General features: G+C 43.0%; 1 protein-coding gene across 1 annotated transcript in view; it reads left to right on the top strand.

Annotated features, from left to right (window-relative positions):
* The window catches only part of LRP1 (LDL receptor related protein 1), a 523305-nt gene that overhangs the window by 394108 nt on the left and 111379 nt on the right, over positions 1-17818 (top strand). The window contains exons 37-41 of the mRNA XM_073613827.1: positions 200-329; positions 1886-2012; positions 4751-4902; positions 11026-11150; positions 17249-17620. Coding sequence (XP_073469928.1) covers positions 200-329; positions 1886-2012; positions 4751-4902; positions 11026-11150; positions 17249-17620 — 906 coding nt within the window. The remainder of the gene's footprint in view (positions 1-199; positions 330-1885; positions 2013-4750; positions 4903-11025; positions 11151-17248; positions 17621-17818) is intronic.

Below are 17818 nucleotides of genomic sequence, written 5' to 3'. Positions count from 1 at the left end.
TTTTACTGTTGGAAATCTTCAAATTTGTTTAGAGCCATCAACTTTATATTTTACTTTGTGATGAGCCTGGATAAATATGAACGCAGATAGCACCAAAGGTTTGATTTCAAATGCATTGATGGGTTTTTTTTTTTTTTTTTTTTTCTTTTCTTGACTGCTGTTTTAGTTTTTCATATGCCTGTTGCTGTTCCATTCACAGGTAATATCTATTGGACTGATCAGGGCTTTGATGTCATTGAGGTGGCTCGCTTGAATGGCTCCTTCCGCTATGTTGTGATATCCAAGGGACTGGACAAGCCGCGAGCCATCACTGTTCACCCTGAGAAAGGGTAATAATCATCAATAAATACATCAGTTAATGAGATTGTAATATTTTCATATTGTAATATGAAAATATTACATAATACACATAATTATACAATACGTAATATTACAATACATAGATTGTAATATTTTCATAATGTACTCCTAGACATAAGACAATGCTTTCTTGTAAAGATTTTCTTAGGTCAGCTCATATCTACTTGTCTGTTGGTGGGTGCAAAAATCTCTAACCAATCAATATTGAGGAAACTTGCATTTTGTGTAATTTATGTTTAGCTGACCAATATTTTAGGATACCAGTGGCAATGGGCTTAATTTGACTAATCTCCCTCCTGTTTGGATGTTAACATGAATACTCTGATTCAGTGGTGTCACTTGGGTTGGTGTCACCTGGTGTGGTAAAACATGGTGTCACTGCCCCCTTCCATAATTGTTTTACCCATAGAACACTGCATATATTGGCAATAGTAGTGTCATTAACAGCAATCAAGCAACTAGCAAATTTGCTATAACAAGGCTTACCTGTAGGTAAAATTAAAAACCTCCTAAACGGGCACTGATGTCACCGGCGCATGCGCTCTGAAGGTCTGGCATACTGTGCTGGACCTTCAGAGCACCGTGCCATAACTGAGGGCTCCCGCGCACATGCGCGGGAGTGACGTCATTGCAGCTCTGCCCATACTTTGCATTATCTGCTGTTTTCAGGGACAGATCCCATCCAGAGATCCCACTGTATGGCGATCTCTAGATTGGATCTGTCCCTGAGGACAGCATATAATTGCATCATTGGCATTGATGATTTGATTTGGATTTTGGAACTGACCTGCTGACACGGTGTGTTGCTTGCTGAATGGGATCTGATGGCCGCAGGGAAGATGGCAAGATGCTGTGACCTGCTGACAACAAGATTTGGTGTTTGCTGGACCGTGGTGGACAGTATCTGATAGCCGCAGCCAGGGAAGATGGCAAGATGCTTCTGTGACCTTCTGCTTGCTGGACAGATCTGATGTGGCTCACTGTCTCTCTACACCTGGGCTGCGGAACCCCCCCTTATCAGACCAGCTTAGGGCGGCTCAGCTACTATACCTGGGTACGGTAACAGGTGGGGGGGGCGGGTGACGGCATGCGATGAGGGGTGTCCTCTGGAGCCACGGCCGTGAGGTATAATAGGTGGGGGGGAATCTCCCCCCTCGGGAGCAGGTGTCACCCGGGTGCGGACCGCACCCCCTGCCCCCCCCCCCCAATGCCAATGATCTGATTCAATAGAATGGTCTTCCCCAGGTGAAATTGTGAAATTCCACAGACTATTCCAATCATTCAGATAGCCCATCTAATGTTAGTATGTATCTTTGCATCAATAGAAAACTCTGAAAAGCAAACTGAGATATGGGAATTTATTTACTCACTGTAGAATGAAAAGCATGAGATACAATTGAGCAGGGGTAAATTAAATCCTGGCCTTGTGGTCGGTTTGCACGGAAACCACATTTTATCAAGAGCACAGCGGGAGTTCTGTCTGCCTTTTTACCAGCTCTTATATGTTTTTATCTGCCTCTTGCAGTTATCTATTCTGGACAGAATGGGGTCAATTCCCTCGAATTGAGAGGTCCTATCTTGATGGCAGTGGGAGGCTCATCCTAGTAGATGTCAGTATCAGCTGGCCTAATGGAATCTCCATAGATTATGAGGTATGTAATCCATCACAGCTTATCTGATATAGAGGTAAAGGTAGAAGCTAAAACGGAAAAACTTTATTATGTTGGTTACATTAGTGGATACATATTTATCTTACCTTAAAGTGCAACTCCCCTTTTTCTTTTTGGCTCAGCTGATATTCTAAACTAGGACAGAAGAAGACTCAACATTTTAAATATTTCCTTTCCTTTTCCAATTAATTTTTTTTTTTTTTTTTTATATTAAATGGTCTCTTTAAAGTGCAACTGTGTTCAGTCTATAGACATTAAATTAATGTAATCTTACCAAGCAGTAAATAAGCTTTAGAAAAATCACTTACCTCTTTAGCTATAGGCACTGTAGAGCAATAATTCCTCAAAGTTCACTGCAATAGCAGTGAAGTCATTTAAGTTGGATCCCAGCACTCTGCCCTCTCACCTCCTAGATCATTTGCTCTGTTTTTACATTAGGGAATGGAAGGCTAAGGCCTCATGCACACGAGACACCAGTGCAAACTCTGCTGAACACATGTTTTTAAAAGCTGAAACCGGCCTTTAGAAACGCCCATTTTGCCGTATTTTGCCGCGTTTTCATGCCGCGTTTAGCAGTGTTTTAACGCATTTGCGTCTAGAAGCGTCTGCAGAGCAGAGAAAGACATTTTGCAACCCAAATTTGTGGCCCTGTATCTCGGGGCCACTTGGTGCTAGGAACCCTAAATTTGGTGTGCTAACACAGTAGAACTAGCACTACAACATATCCAAATTTGGGGTTCCTAGAACCAGGTGGCCCCGAGATATGGGGCCCCAAATTCGGGTCGCAAAGTGTCAAGCACTTTTCTGCAGCAGAGAATGACATTTTGTGACCTGAATTTGGGGCCCCATATCTTGGGGCCACTTGGTGCTAGGAACCCCAAATGGATATGTTATAGTGTTAGTCCAACTGTGTTAGCACACCAAATTTGGGGTTCCTAGCACCAAGTGGCCCCAAGATATGGGGCCCCAAAGTCGGGTCACAAAATGTCAAACACTTCTGCAGCAGAGAATGACATTTTGTGACCCGAATTTGGGGCCCCATATCTCAAGGCCACTTGGTGCTAGGAACCCCAAATTTGGATATGTTGTAGTGCTAGTTCCACTGAGATATGGGGCCCCAAAGTTGGGTCATAAAATGTTCCTTTAAAAACACTGATAAACGCAAACGCAGGACCGGCGTTTAGCCGCGTTCAGTGTCTGAAACGTGGAAAACTTTTGCGTCTGAACCCATGTTTTTGCTTCTTGAAAAACGAGGTTAAACACAACTGCCTAAAAACGAGACTGTGTACATGGACACATAGGATAACATTGAATGAGTTCAGGGGCAGTTGAAATAAAGTGTCCAACTGCCTCTGAGCGCGAGTTTAACAGCATCTCGTGTGCATGAGGTCTAATGCCCCGTACACATGGTCGGACTTTGTTCGGACTTTGTTCGGACATTCCGACAACAAAATCCTAGGATTTTTTCTGACGAATGTTGGCTCAAACTTGTCTTGCATACACACGGTCACACAAAGTTGTCGGAAAATCCGATCGTTCTAAATGCAGTGCGTAAAACACGTACGTCGGGACTATAAACGGGGCAGTGGCCAATAGATTTCATCTCTTTATTTATTCTGAGCATGCGTGGCACTTTGTCCGTCCGATTTGTGTACACACGATCGGAATTTCCGACAACGGATTTTGTTGTCGGAAAATTTTATATCCTGCTCTCAAACTTTGTGTGTTGGAAAATCCGATGGAAAATGTGTGATGGAGCCTACACACGGTCGGAATTTCCGACAACAAGGTCCTATCACACATTTTCCGTCGGAAAATCCGATCGTGTGTATGGGGCATAAGTTATTTCTGGCAGGGGAGAGCCTTCAGCTCAGAACATGCCACACAGTGTGGTTGATTTTCTAAACGAGTAGAACATGTTCACTTTGCAAAGTCATGTTTCTCTTTTTTGCAGGGGAATTTTCACTTACCTCAAACAATATAGTAAAGATTTACCATGCAAAGAATACCCCAACTTGTGCAAGTAAAATAAAAAAAAAAAAAAAAAATTTTTGCTTGCATAGAAATGAGAAGTCAGCAAAGCTTTACCTCATCATTAACTTGGCTAAATGAAGATTCCCTTCTAAAGTGAACATGCTTTACCCCTTTAGTAAAGCACCAACAGTGGCTGCAGCTAGAGAGGTCAGTGAGTGCTTGTTTTAAAGTAGAGCTATAGGCAAAACATTTTTTTTTCCCATTTTGAATGGAGCAAAGGAGGGTTATAACCCTTGTTGGTTTATTTTTTGCCATCTGTGCTCCACTGGGGAGATTTCACTGTCCCATAGCCAAAACAGAAAGTGAGAGGAATACCCTGCAAATTAAGGGAATCCCTTGGGGACCCCCAGGCCACCAGAACTAATGTCCTCATTGGAAAATTTCTCCTCAATTACTTTTCTGGAGACAATCCAAAATGTGGGATTTTTTTTAAACTTTTATTTTCAATGATAATGGTTAACAGGGCAAATAGAGGGGGAGAATCTCCCTAATGGGGGCACAAACAGCAATAAAAACTTACAGGTATTCTAATCAATCTCCATTCTGTCCAAACTAAGGAAAAAGTTTTGCCTTTAGTTATGCTTTAATGCTCATTTACTGCTTCAGAAATTGTAAATCTTTGAATGTTTATGGGTTTACATGTTACTCGTAAGATCAGTATTCAGCCAGTCACTCCTCTTCTGCAGGATGGAAAGCTGTACTGGTGCGATGCTCGCACTGATAAAATTGAGAGGATTGACCTGGAGACGGGGAAGAACAGGGAGGTAGTGCTGTCCAACAACAACATGGACATGTTCTCTGTATCGGTCTTTGAAGATTACATCTATTGGAGTGACAGGTGAGGACTTTGACACTGTCAAGTTGTTATTCCTTTGTTTTGTGCAGTTTATATACATAATCTTCATTATTGAGTAGTAGCACAATAAAGGATTACCTAAGCCTCTCCTAAGCCCATAATAACCCATACTTTGGAGCAGCAGTTTGCGTTTAACTTCAGAGCAAATACAAATACAGGTTATAATATACAGCATTAGGGAAAAACAAGGATTTCAAGTTATTAACCCTTTTAAAAGAAACAGCTTGTTATCTAAAATTTGATTTGTACACAGGCTATTTTGTAAGAGTTACCTTTCTATTTCAGTTTAAGGATAGCTTGGATTTTTTCTTTAGCTGATTTTTCTAGCTGACAGGCATGACAACTCTTGGGAATACATGGGCAATCCCATTTCCTGCTTGTATGACTGTCAATAAATTCAAATTACATGTGTTCCCTGCATTTGGAGTTTCATTTTAGTCAGATACTTTAAGACCTTCCAGGACAGGTCAGGGGGTACAATGAAGGTTGTTTAATCACATAGAAGTCCATCCTATGTGTGTGATTATATGTCAGTATTACATTGTATGTCCCTGTATGTTGTGGTTGTTCAGGTGCTTATCTAATAGTTTTTTTAAACTATCGATGCCCCCCGCTGAAACCACCACCTGTGGAAGGGAATTCCACATCCTTGCCGCTCTTACAGTAAAGAATCCTCTACACAGTTTAAGGTTAAACCTCTTTACTTCTAATTTTAGTGAGTGGCCACGTGTCTTATTAAACTCCCTTCCGCGAAAACGTTTTATCCCTATTGTGGGGTCACCAGTATGGTATTTGTAATTTGAAATCGTATCCCCTCTCAAGCTGCTCTTCTCCAGAGAGAATTAGTTCAGTGCTCGCAGCCTTTCTTCATAACCAATATCCTCCAGACCCTTTATTAGCTTTATTAGCTTTGTTGCCCTTCTTTGTACTTGCTCCATTTCCGGTACATCCTTCCTGAGGACTGGTGCCCAGAACTGGACAGCATACTCTAGGTGCGGCCGGACAAGAGTCTTGTAGAACGGGAGAATTATCATTTTATCCCTGGAGTTGATCCCCTTTTTAATGCATGCCAATATTCTGTTTGCTTTGTTAGCAGCAGCTTTGCATTGCATGCCATTGCTGAGCCTATCATCTACTAGGACCCCCAGGTCCTTTTCCACCCTAGATTCCCCCAGAGGTTCTCCCCCAGCGAGTAGATTGCATGCATATTTTTGCCACCCAAATGCATTATTTTACATTTTTCAACATTAAACCTCAATTGCCACGTAGTTGCCCATCCCATTAATTTGTTCAGATCTTTTTGCAAGGTTTCCACATCCTGTGGAGAAGTTATTGCCCTGCTTAGCTTAGTATCGTCCACAAATACAGAGATTGAGCTGTTTACCCCATCTTCCAGGTCGTTTATGAACAAATTAAATAGGATTGGTCCCAGCACAGAATCCTGGGGGACCGCACTACCCACCCCTGACTATTCCGAGTACTCCCCATTTATGATCACCCTCTGAACTCACCCTTGTAGCCAGTTTTCAATCCATGTACTCACCCTATGGTCCGTGCCAACGGACCTTATTTTGTACACTAAACGTTTATGGGAACTGTGTCAAATGCTTTTGCAAAATCCAGATACACCACATCTAGGGGCCTTCCTTTATCTAGATGGCAACTCACCTCCTCATGGAAGGTTAATAGATTGGTTTGGCATGAATCCATGCTGATTACTGCTAATGATACCGTTCTCATTACTAAAATCATGTATATAGTCCCTTATCCCCTCCAAGAGCTTGCATACTATTGATGTTAGGCTAACTGGTCTGTAATTCCCAGGGATGTATTTTGGGCCCTTTTTAAATATTGGTGCTACATTGGCTTTTCTCCAATCAGCTGGTACCATTCCAGTCAGTAGACTGTCAGTAAAAATTAGGAACAATTGTCTGGCAATTACTTGACTGAGTTCCCTAAGTACCCTTGGGTGCAAGCCATCTGGTCCTGGTGATTTATTAATGTTAAAGTGTAAGTAAACCCTCCTATTGTTTTCAGCCAAGGAAGCTGCCATCTTTGCCTCTGTTTAATCTACAACTGCCATGATGCTGCACATGTGATCAATTATGACACCAGCCATTGGATGGTTTGACAGTTTGGTTGAGAGCACAACCAATGGGAGTGCTGCATTTCCGGCACGTGCCGGAAATTAAACTGTTTTATGGCTGGGTTTACTACCGCTTTAAGTTTCCCAAGTCTAATTTTAATTCCGTCCTCTGTTAAACATGGAAGTGCTTCCTGTGATGTGTCATGAGGATAAACACTGCAGTTTTGGTTACTGAAGTCCCCGATTCCCTTGTGAAGACTGAGGAGAAGAATAAATTCAATACCTTCGCCATCTCCCCATCCTTTGTAACCAGATGACCTTTCTCGTTCTTTATGGGGCCAATATGGGCTGTCCTTTTTTTACTGTTTACATACTTAAATAATTTCTTGGGATTTTTTTTGCTTTCCTCCGCTATGTGTCTTTCGTGTTCTATCTTAGCCGCCCTAATTGCACCCTTACATTTCTTGTTGCATTCCTTATAAAGTCTGAATGCTGATGATGATTCCTCAACTTTGTATTTTTTTTGAAGGCCTTCTCATTTGCTTTTATATGCATTTTACATTGGAGTTAAGCCATCCAGGACTTTTGTTCGCTCTTTTAAATTTATTACTCAATGGGATGCATTGGCTTATGTTCTTATTTAATATGCTCTTAAAGCAAACCCATCTCTCCTCCGTGTTCTTTGTTTCTAAGATTTTATCCTAATTTATATCTTCTAGCAAGGTTTGTAGTTTAGGGAAGTTGGCTCTTTTGAAATTCAGTGTCTTTGTGTTTCCTATTTATGTGATTTATACTGAAGCCAATTGAACTGTGAACGCAGTTTCCTAACTTGCCCCGTATTTCCACATCGTGATCAGGTCTGTATTGTTGGTAATCAGTAGATCTAGTAACACCTTGTTTCTAGTTGGTGCCTCTACCATCTGACCCATGAAATAGTCCTGCAAGACATTTAGGAACTGGCGAGCCTTAGACAAATGTGTGGCTCCCTCCGCCCAGTCTATGTCTGGATAATTAAAATCCCCCATTATGATAACACTTCCCATCCTTCATGCTAATCCAAATTGTGATAGGAGGTCCATCTCCCCTCCTCCCTCAGGTTAGGAGGCCTATAGCATACGCCCAGTATTATTTTCCCCTTGGCTTCATCCCTTTGGAGCTATACCCTTAAGGATTCCACCTCCTCCCTAGCTCCCTTATTGATGTCATCTCTCACATTCACTTATACATTATTCTTGATATATAGGCACACCCCTCCCCCTTTTTTACCCCCCTCTATCCCTGCGATAAAGGGAATACCCTTGAATGGTTGCCAGCCAATCATCTGAGCTGTTGAACCAGGTCTCTGAAATTCCCACAAAATCTAAATCCTCCTCGTTCAACAGTATTGCTAATTCACCCATCTTCACGTAGTTTGGACCAGTCGCATACTGTCTTCTTATTGGGTGTTCCGAGGTTGCAAATAGGACTTGTTACTATACTTACCTCAGGTTTATGTGCTTTAGTCAACCTACCACTAATGCCCCCAATACTACCCTCTGGAATATGTTCGGCGCTGACTATCTCTACCTCTGGACCCTCTCCATGGTTGCCTAGTTTAAAAACCCCTCTAACTTTTCGCCCATCTTCACTTCCAGCAGATCTGCACCCTTCTCATTTAGGTGCAGTCTGTCCCTTCTATAGAACTGGTAACCGACTGAGAAGTCGGCCCAGTTCTCCAGGAACCCAAACCCCTCCTTACTACACCAGCTCCTCAGCCACTTGTTTACTTCTCTAATCTCCCTCTCTGGTGTGGCTCGATGTACCGGTAGTATTCCTGAGAATACTACCTGGAGGTCTTTTTCCTCAGTTTAGCTCCTAAGTCCCTAAAATCGTTCTTTAGGACACTCCATCTGCCTCTGACTTTGTTATTGGTGCCAATGTGCACCATGACAGCCGGGTCTTCCCCAGCCCCTCCCAGTAATCTATCCACCAGATCTGTGATGTGCCGAACGAGAGCGCCCAGTAGACAGTATACAGTTCGGCGCTTCGGGTCTTTGTGGCAGATTGCCCTCTCTGTCCTTCTAAGAATTGAACCCTTACCACCAGAATCTGCCTATCCTTTCCCTTCGCCCCCCCACTCTCACTGGAGGAGTTCTTCCCCTGGCAGCTAGGAGAGTCCCTCAGCTCTAGCAGTGCTGGTCCCTGACTGGTTTCACCAATGTCACTCAATGGCGCCTACTTATTGGGATGCTCCAGCCCAGGATTGGCCTCCCTGGCACTTCCCCCTCTATCCTTCCTTACTGTCACCCATCTACTCGTTTCTAGTGCCTGCACCTCTTTGTCTCCACCCGCCTCTTTGCTAGCCTCTGCCGGCATCTGCCAGGTACGTTCTCAGCTCTCCTTTTAGTGTGGAGGGTCTTCTCAGTGCTGACAGTTTCTTCCTTAGATTCAGAGCCTGGGCTTCCAGGGAAACAATGTGCTTACATTTTGCACTGCAGTATTCGCCCTCGATCAGATGATCACGAAACGCATACATGTAGCAAGATGAGTCGCATCGCCACACCGCCGGGCATCGTACCTACTAATTTAATGAGGATTGTGGATTACACCCTGTCCAAATTACCTAACAACTAGCTTCCTGACTCTAATGCCCTGTACACACGATAGGATTTTCAGATGGAAAATGTGTGATAGGACCTTTGTTGTCGGAAATTCCGATCGTGTGTACACAAATCCGACGCACAAAGTGCCACGCATGCTCAGAATAAATTAAGAGACGAAATCCATTGGCTACTGACGTATGTGTTTTACGTCACCACGTTCAGAACGATCAGATCTTCCGACAACTTTGTCCGACCGTGTGTATGCAAGACAAGTTTGAGCCAACATCCGTCGGAAAAAATCCATGGATTTTGTTGTCGGAATGTCCGATCAATGTCCGACCGTGTGTACAGGGCATAATACTCAACAATACAATACGCAGGTACTCGTCGCCCACATGCACTCGCAGCACACAGGTACTAACGATCCACACACACTACTCAGGCAACACTCAGGCACTCACACTGCACAGGTACTTTGATCCTTGTTTTAAAGCGGGGTTCCACCCAAATTTTGAACAATATCTATATGTATTCTCTTCCTTGCCTAGATGCTGACATGCCGTTTAAAAAAATTTAAATCGCCGTAATTACCTTTTATTTTTCTATTCTTCTTTGCACTTCCTGGTTCTCCTCCCGTGGGAGTAGGCGTGTTTCTAGCCTCTCCCAGACTCCTGGGAGCTAGTCTCAGGCTTCCCAGGATGCCACTGAGCATGTGCGGGAACGAGCGGTGAATGCTGGGAGCACAGCATTCACCACATCCAGGAAATAAATGCTTGTGGGCTTCAAATGCCCACAATGAAGATGGAAACCGCCTGCAGTGAATAATATAAGTTATTCTTTCCGACGAAATCTGACACAGGCGGACATATTACACACAATATGTGAGTATGTAATGCTGAGAAGAAAAGTTTGTGAATGAACTCAAAAAAAAAAAAAAAACGATAGATAGGTGGACCCCCGCTTTAACCTCCTGTTTTCCACTCTGATTTTTAACTTAAGACTTAGTCCAGTTCCACTTGGTCTAAGTTCCAGCAAGCAAAAAGGTGGCAAACTCAAAGATGACCAGGCTCAAAATGAGTTCTACAGAAAGTTATATAGGCCTCAAGCACCTGTGACCAATTAACCACTCCCCTCAATTAGTAGGCTGAAGGAAGGAAAGAAAAAAAAGCCTGTTTAAATAGTGACAGAAAGGGTGTTAAAAAAGCTGCAAGAAAAAACCCCAAAAATAACCTAAAAATGCAACACAATTTTAAAAATCAGTATCTCCAGGAATGGGTACCATTTTGCAGCAAGGTTTGTTAAGATCGTTTGCAATGTTCATAGCCCACAGGAGAGTGTACATTTTTACTCAATAGCTAAATATATATAATTGATATTTTTTCCACATCATTATTTTTATATTTTTTTAGTGTGCATTAACTTCTGGCTACCTTGCAGGACTCATGCTAACGGCTCCATTAAGCGAGGGCAAAAGGACAATGCCACAGATTCTGTCTCCCTGAGAACAGGCATTGGAGTGCAGCTCAAAGACATCAAGGTGTTCAACAAAGACAGACAGAAGGGTAAATATGGTGCACAATATCGCAACTGACAGTATGTAAAACATCCTTCCAAGTGCAAATAATTAATAAGGTTATATATCAACAGTACCACCTATTTTACATGTGAAACAACTGTCCTATATTTTTTAGCTAGGTGGCATTTTTTATATTTTTAGATACTTTTTTTTTTTTTTTTTTAAAGTTGTGTCTAGAATTTTCATTTTATTTAAAGATTTCATGTTGCCATGCAACATCAAAAATATTAACCACTTGTACAAAACTAGAATAGGATAAATAAAAAGATCTTCCTATCTACCTATTTAAATGCACCTGCATTTGTATGAACGCTGTTAAGTGGTTCCTCATATTTTATAGCAGGCAAGTGCCTGCATGCAGTTGCAGCTCTTCTCTGAAATATCCCAGGAGCCCCTAAGCCTAGTAATATTCAATTACTGTTTTTGTCTAGACAGTTGGTGCTTTGCCCTACCCCTTCCTCTATACTTTTCCCTTAGTTTTGGTTAACACATGTGATGGTTGATTTCACTAAATTATATAAGGGCATGGGAAGGGGTGGGTCGGGCTCCATCTCCACCAAATGTTTAAAGAGGAACTGTAGTCTGCTCTCATAATTTGTAATAAAAACATCTTTGCCATCCTGAAGCTTCCCTCCAACCACTTTGCATATTATTTTATATATTCTGATTCTGTACTTTCCAAAGATGCTTCAGATATCTCCCTCCACTGAGTCTGGCTGCATCCATTTTAGCTGTGGGCAGCTGAAGCTGCTGCCTGTTCACTTACTGGATTTACACAGACACACACAGAGGCACACCCCCAGCTCTGCAGCCCTGCAGCTCTCATTGGCCCTCTTAAGACTGATCCCCCCTCCCTTCCTGGCAAACTCTCACGTGCATGATGTCATAAGCCTAGGCTTTTTACCAGACAAGAAACAGGAAGTGGGCTGTATAAGGTATTTACTGGCAGAAAAAAAAATGTTTTATTATCCAAAGTTAAAACAACAAGGGCAGAGGATTGAATAGATGGAAAGTTGAAAAAATGACTGAAGGCCCGCTTTAAATTTCCATATCAGAAAGCCAATGTTTAGAGCAGAGCTGGGCAAATTGTGGCCTCTAAGCCTGTCGGCTTCCTCACAGAGGGAACTGACAGGCTCAGAGAGGCATGCTGACAGATGTCTGTGTGGGGAACTGCAAGAACTGGAAGGAAAGAGCCTGAGGAGCTGATTGCTACCCAGACCATTTCTTTCTGTTAGCATCTGCTAGGTGCAAACCCCAGGAGCTGTGTATCTGTTCACTGCAGGTCAGGATTTGCAGAAATCCCAACTGTATTGATCTCAAGCACTCTCCTTTCAGGAGCCACTCTCCTTTGCAGCTCTGTCAGTTATCTCCCTGAGCACTCAGTCAGCGTCAATTAGCGCGCTTGTTCAATTAAGCTTTCACAAAAAAAAAAAAAAATGGAAGCCAATTGGTTTTTATTTAGAGCTGCACTAAATTTTGCATTCTCCAGTTTTTTTTTTTTTTAAATCAACAAAAAGTTTTTTTATTGATGAGAGCATAGGCACTACAAGTTATAATTGCGCAGGTATACAGTCAGTGCATAACAGTATTTGGTACTTCTAAGCAATCTAAAGGTATTTGAAAATGCTTATCCATCTTATCAATTCCGTAGCATAGAAATCATTGTATGATACCCAGCGCTCTCTCAGCACCTGTAACCGGACAGGGTGCAACAATAAAAAGAACAGTAAAAAGAAAAAAAGGGAAACAAATCATAAAATAAAATAGAATAACTCTCTCCCGTCTCACTGGTAATGCGTGTATCGACAATAACATTAAGTTACTAGTATACTTCCTCCGATAGGCCACCTGATCTGCCTTTCATGTCCCAGGGGTTATTATGTCAAAACTGCTATCCCATCAGTAGTCTGTCTAGTGCCCGTTGTAGTGGTGCCAAATCTGGTGAGTTCAGCCAACTCTGCCTTATACCGTAAAAATTTTTTTGTGATTTCCTATGATGATACGTATTTTTTTCCCGAATAAGAATGGTATTAACCTGGTGGATCCATTGTGTTAATTTAGGTGCATTAGCTGAAAGCCACAGGCGGGCAATCCGTTTTCTGACTATATATATAGGAGTCTCGTGAGTGCAATGTACACCAAGGGGGTGTACAGTTCCTCATTGAGGCTCCCCATTAGGCATGTCAATGGGTCCATTTCCAGCTGCACCTGGAAAATGTTATTGATTTTAGTTACAATGGAGCTCCAGTACCTCACCAGTTTAGGACATCTCCATAGCATATGGATAAGATCTCCTGATTGGGCCTGACACTTCGGACAGATACAGTCCCTCCTGCCTCATTTGTGCAACTGCACCGGTGTGCGATACACGCGATGCAATATGAACAGATGGGATAGTCTCTGTGCTGCAGACACTGACACCAGCGGTCCCACCTCCAAAATCTGCTCCCATTGTTCTCCATCAATAGGGCCAACGACTCTCTCCCACTTCTCCCTGCATGGTAAAAGATTGGGGGCTTGTATATGTGATAATAAATGGATATAGGCATTCTCCAGTTTTAGTAAATTAACCACATGGTATTCCAATGTGTGGTTATCTAGTTGGACATAGTAGAAGACGGATTACACAGAGATCGATACTACAATGTACGCATATGGATGGACAGATTGAATATAACAGGTGTGATTAGAGAGCAGTTAAAACATCATTGCAACTTGGGTAAATAGAAGCTTGGATTAGTTACCAACCAGATATAGTTTTATTTCCATGCAAGGACATTACTGGGCTATAGTAGTTTCGGAAAGAGCAGAAGTTAAAGTGGAGGGCCACCCTGAAAAAAAAAATGCACCAAAAATCCTAAAAAAAATTAAAAAAACTTACCTAAGCCCTTGTTGCTAGGCAGTCTTCCTAATCTGCCTCTTCCTTTTCCGCGGCGTGTTCTGCTCCTCGGTGAGCAGCCCCGTTGTCTTCTGGGAACTGTGTGTGTTCCCAGAACACCACGGGGCCATTCACAGAGCGCCACGCCGCTCGCGTATGCGCAGTAGGAAGCTGGCAGTCAAGCCGCAAGGCTCCACTGCCTGTTTCCCTTACCTAGGATGGCGGTGCCGGGACCCGAGAGCCGAGGGACGGGTCGGCCTCGGGCGGCCGACATCGCGGGCATCCAGGATTGCTAAGTACTTATTTAAAGTCAGCAGCTACAGTGTTTGTAGCTGCTGACTTTTAATTTTTTTTTTTTTTACGGCCAGAATCCCGCTTTAAAGTGATTGTAAAGTTAAAGGAGTTGTAAACCCTCATGATTTTTCACCTTAATGAAAAACCTTCTGTGCAGGAAATGCCCCCTGGAGCCCCCCTTTTTCTTACCTGACCCCAATTGTTCCAGCGATGAGAATGAGCCGAGCAGCTCCAACCACTGTCTCGGGTCCTCATTGGATAGATTGATAGCAGCAGGAGACATTGGCTCCAGCTGCTGTCAATCAAATCCAGTGACACGGGGGTGGGACAGAGTCCTGCTGTTAGCAGCAGGACTCTGGAGCATGCCCGCATGGGTGCCCCCACGGAAAGCGTCTTTCCATTGGGGCACCCGATGAAGAGAAGGAGCCAGGACACCCCAGAAATGGAGGATCGGGGACGCTCTGTGCAAAACCCTTGCACAGAGCAGGTAAGACATGTTTGTTATTTAAAAAAAAAAACAACCTTTACAATCACTTTATTTTATTTTTTTTTTATAACAAACATGTCATACTTGCCTGCTCTATGGAATTGTTTTAGTACAGAGCAGCCTCGCTCCTCCTCTTCTCGGGTCCCCTGCTGGTGCTCTTGGCTCCTTCTCCATCTCTCACCATTGGAAGCACCACCTGCTCCATTGTCACTGGATTTAGTTGACTTTAGTAGAAGCCAATGGCTGCCCCTGCTCTCACTGAGTCCAACGAGGGGAGAGTGAGAGTGAGCAGCGCCAGACCAAGATCAAGCTCAGGTAAGTATTTGGGGAGGGGGCTGGGGAAGCTGACAATAGAAGGTTCTTTACCTGACTGCAAAAAATGCATTCAGGTAAAAAAACCTTCAGTCTTTACAACCACTTTAACCCCCCCCCCCCCCCCCCATTAGTAAAAGTCAAGATTGCGCTCAGTTACATGTATCTGTTGACTGTCACCAGCGATCCTATATCTTGTTATACTTAGAGGGACACCCTATGAAAATATATATATATATATATATATATATATATATATATATATATATATATATATATAGCTATCCAGGCTTGTAGTGATGGAGGAAGGACCTGCATCCAACTGTGAGCTTGCAATGTTCTAGCTATAAATAAAGTTTGTGCAGAACTTGTCTGAGTCTGGATCAGGATATAGTCAGCAGACATTGTTTAGGGTTTAGGGGCAACAGAGATCCTATTTTGTCATATATGAATTTTACGAGTTTGTGTCCAAAATCCTTGAATCTTAAGGCAAACCCAGAGAAGATGGTTAAATGTACCAGGTTCAATTAAGTACATTCAGCGTGGGGGGGGGGGGGGACCGTACATGGGCCAAGATGTTGCCATATGTATCAGAGTTAAATAAGGCCCTGTGTAGGATATATACTGTACATCTTGGGCTTTTTAAAAGACAGCTGAAACTATATGTCTGACATTTCTGCTTAATAACTTGAGCTTGAGCATGCTAGTTGCCTGGCTGTCATGCTGGACCATGTGCTTCAATACTTTCATGTTGTTCTAAAGTCATAAGGTTTTTTTACCTGAATACATTCTGTGCATTAAGGTAAAAAAAACTTTCAATGCCCTCCCCCAAATACCTAGATACTTATCTGAGTCCAGCGCTGTGCCCGTTTGCAGGACTTTCCTCTCTCCACTGTCTCACAGCTCGGGAGTGAGCCCGCACTTGTGCCACCATAGGAAGAGGCTTCCTATGGTGACACACACAGAAGAGGAGGAGCCCAGAGCGCTGGCGGCGGACCCTAGAAGGGGAGGTTTGGGGCTGCTCTGTGCAATGGTATTGCAGGTAAGTATAACATATTTATTTTAAGAAAAAAAAAATTAACTTTACAATCACTTAATGTCGCCATCCTGGAGCACATATACTTTCTTCAAAGTTAATTGACAACTACAAGCCGTGGGCTGTGGTGGCCGATGGTAGTTTGTAGATTATTCTTCCACAGTACTTTGTGAAAGAATGATGTGGCCCACATGGCTGCGCTGTTTTTAAATTGTGACAGCGAGTGCGGGGAGAAGATTCCCCAGTCTGCTGTCACAGGGAGGGGGGATCAGAGGGAGAGAATACAGGAGCTGGAACATGTTACCTGTTCCACCCTATATACAGGTGGGACATTTAACATGTTTCAAAGGTGAACTTATCCTTTAAGCAGCCCTGCCAATGTTAAATGGCTTGTCTCATCCCTGTAACTGCAAGAGGGCTTTTCTGTTGAAAGACAACAGACTTAGGCAGGTCATAGACTGTGCAAATTTATTTCTGCAATCATGGGTTGCAGAAAAGAAATTCACATACGATTCCCCCATCAGCACAGACAGCGCTGACAGGGGAACCCCTCCTGCTGAGCAATTGTCTGCTCCCAGCGGGGGCAGGCAGGGTTAGCAGTCCCCGCTGGGAGAGGACAGTGATTATTGCTAGCCGCTATAGCAGCCACTAGCGATAATCGCACGTGAATCCGGCAGGCTGGTTGTAACCAAGCTGATCGATCAATCAACTTGGTACATTCAGCCTGCCCACACACGATACGAATCTCAGCCGGTTCCTGCTGAACCGGCTGTAATTCGAACCATCTATGGCCGGCCTTAGTGGCTTGATCACCAAAATGAAAACTGATGAAAGAAACTCTATAAAGAAAACTAATATAGCTGTCACATCTAAGAATTGGTAAGCTGCTATATAATGTTTGCTTTTGGGTTTAATATTGCTTTAAAACTATAACATCTTAAAAATTATTTGAAATTGTTTACCACTATAAAAGTTTATTCGCTTCTAGATGACATTAGAGATTTCTGTAAGTTTTGAGAATAAAAGGTGTTCAGCAAATAGAGATTTATAGTGCTGAGCTTGTTTTATATTTTACAGGAACCAATGTCTGTGCTGAAAATAATGGTGGTTGTCAACAGCTGTGCCTGTACCGAGGTGGAGGTCAACGTACATGCGCTTGTGCCCATGGCATGCTGGCAGAAAATGGCCTTAGTTGCAGGGAGTACGATGGTTACCTTTTGTATTCAGAACGAACAATCCTAAAAAGCATTCATTTATCGGATGAAAGTAGCCTCAATGCCCCAGTGAAACCGTTTGAAGATCACGATCATATGAAGAACGTAATCGCTTTGGCATTTGATTATCGGGAAAGTGACAAAGGGGGACCACGTATCTTCTATAGTGACATCCACTTTGGTAACATCCAGCAGATCAACAACGATGGGACTGGCCGCAAGACAGTGGTGGAGAGTAAGATTTTTGTTCTGCTAAATACAGTTTAGGGTTGGGTACCGTTTAACGTTTTTGTTTTCTGTTATTGCTGTGAAATAAAACTATTCAGTACATTTTAAAAGGCAAATTGCAGTTACTTTTCCAAAACTGCACAGGTGTTGCCTAAATCTGCAGCAACTGGCTTTGTGGGGCACAAGGGTAGCCTAAATATGCCAA

This window comes from Aquarana catesbeiana, linkage group LG02, assembly GCF_042186555.1.
Source record: "Aquarana catesbeiana isolate 2022-GZ linkage group LG02, ASM4218655v1, whole genome shotgun sequence".
NCBI lineage: Eukaryota > Metazoa > Chordata > Amphibia > Anura > Ranidae > Aquarana > Aquarana catesbeiana.
Note: the sequence above shows the minus strand (reverse complement) of the source record. Positions and strands in the feature narration are given on the sequence as shown.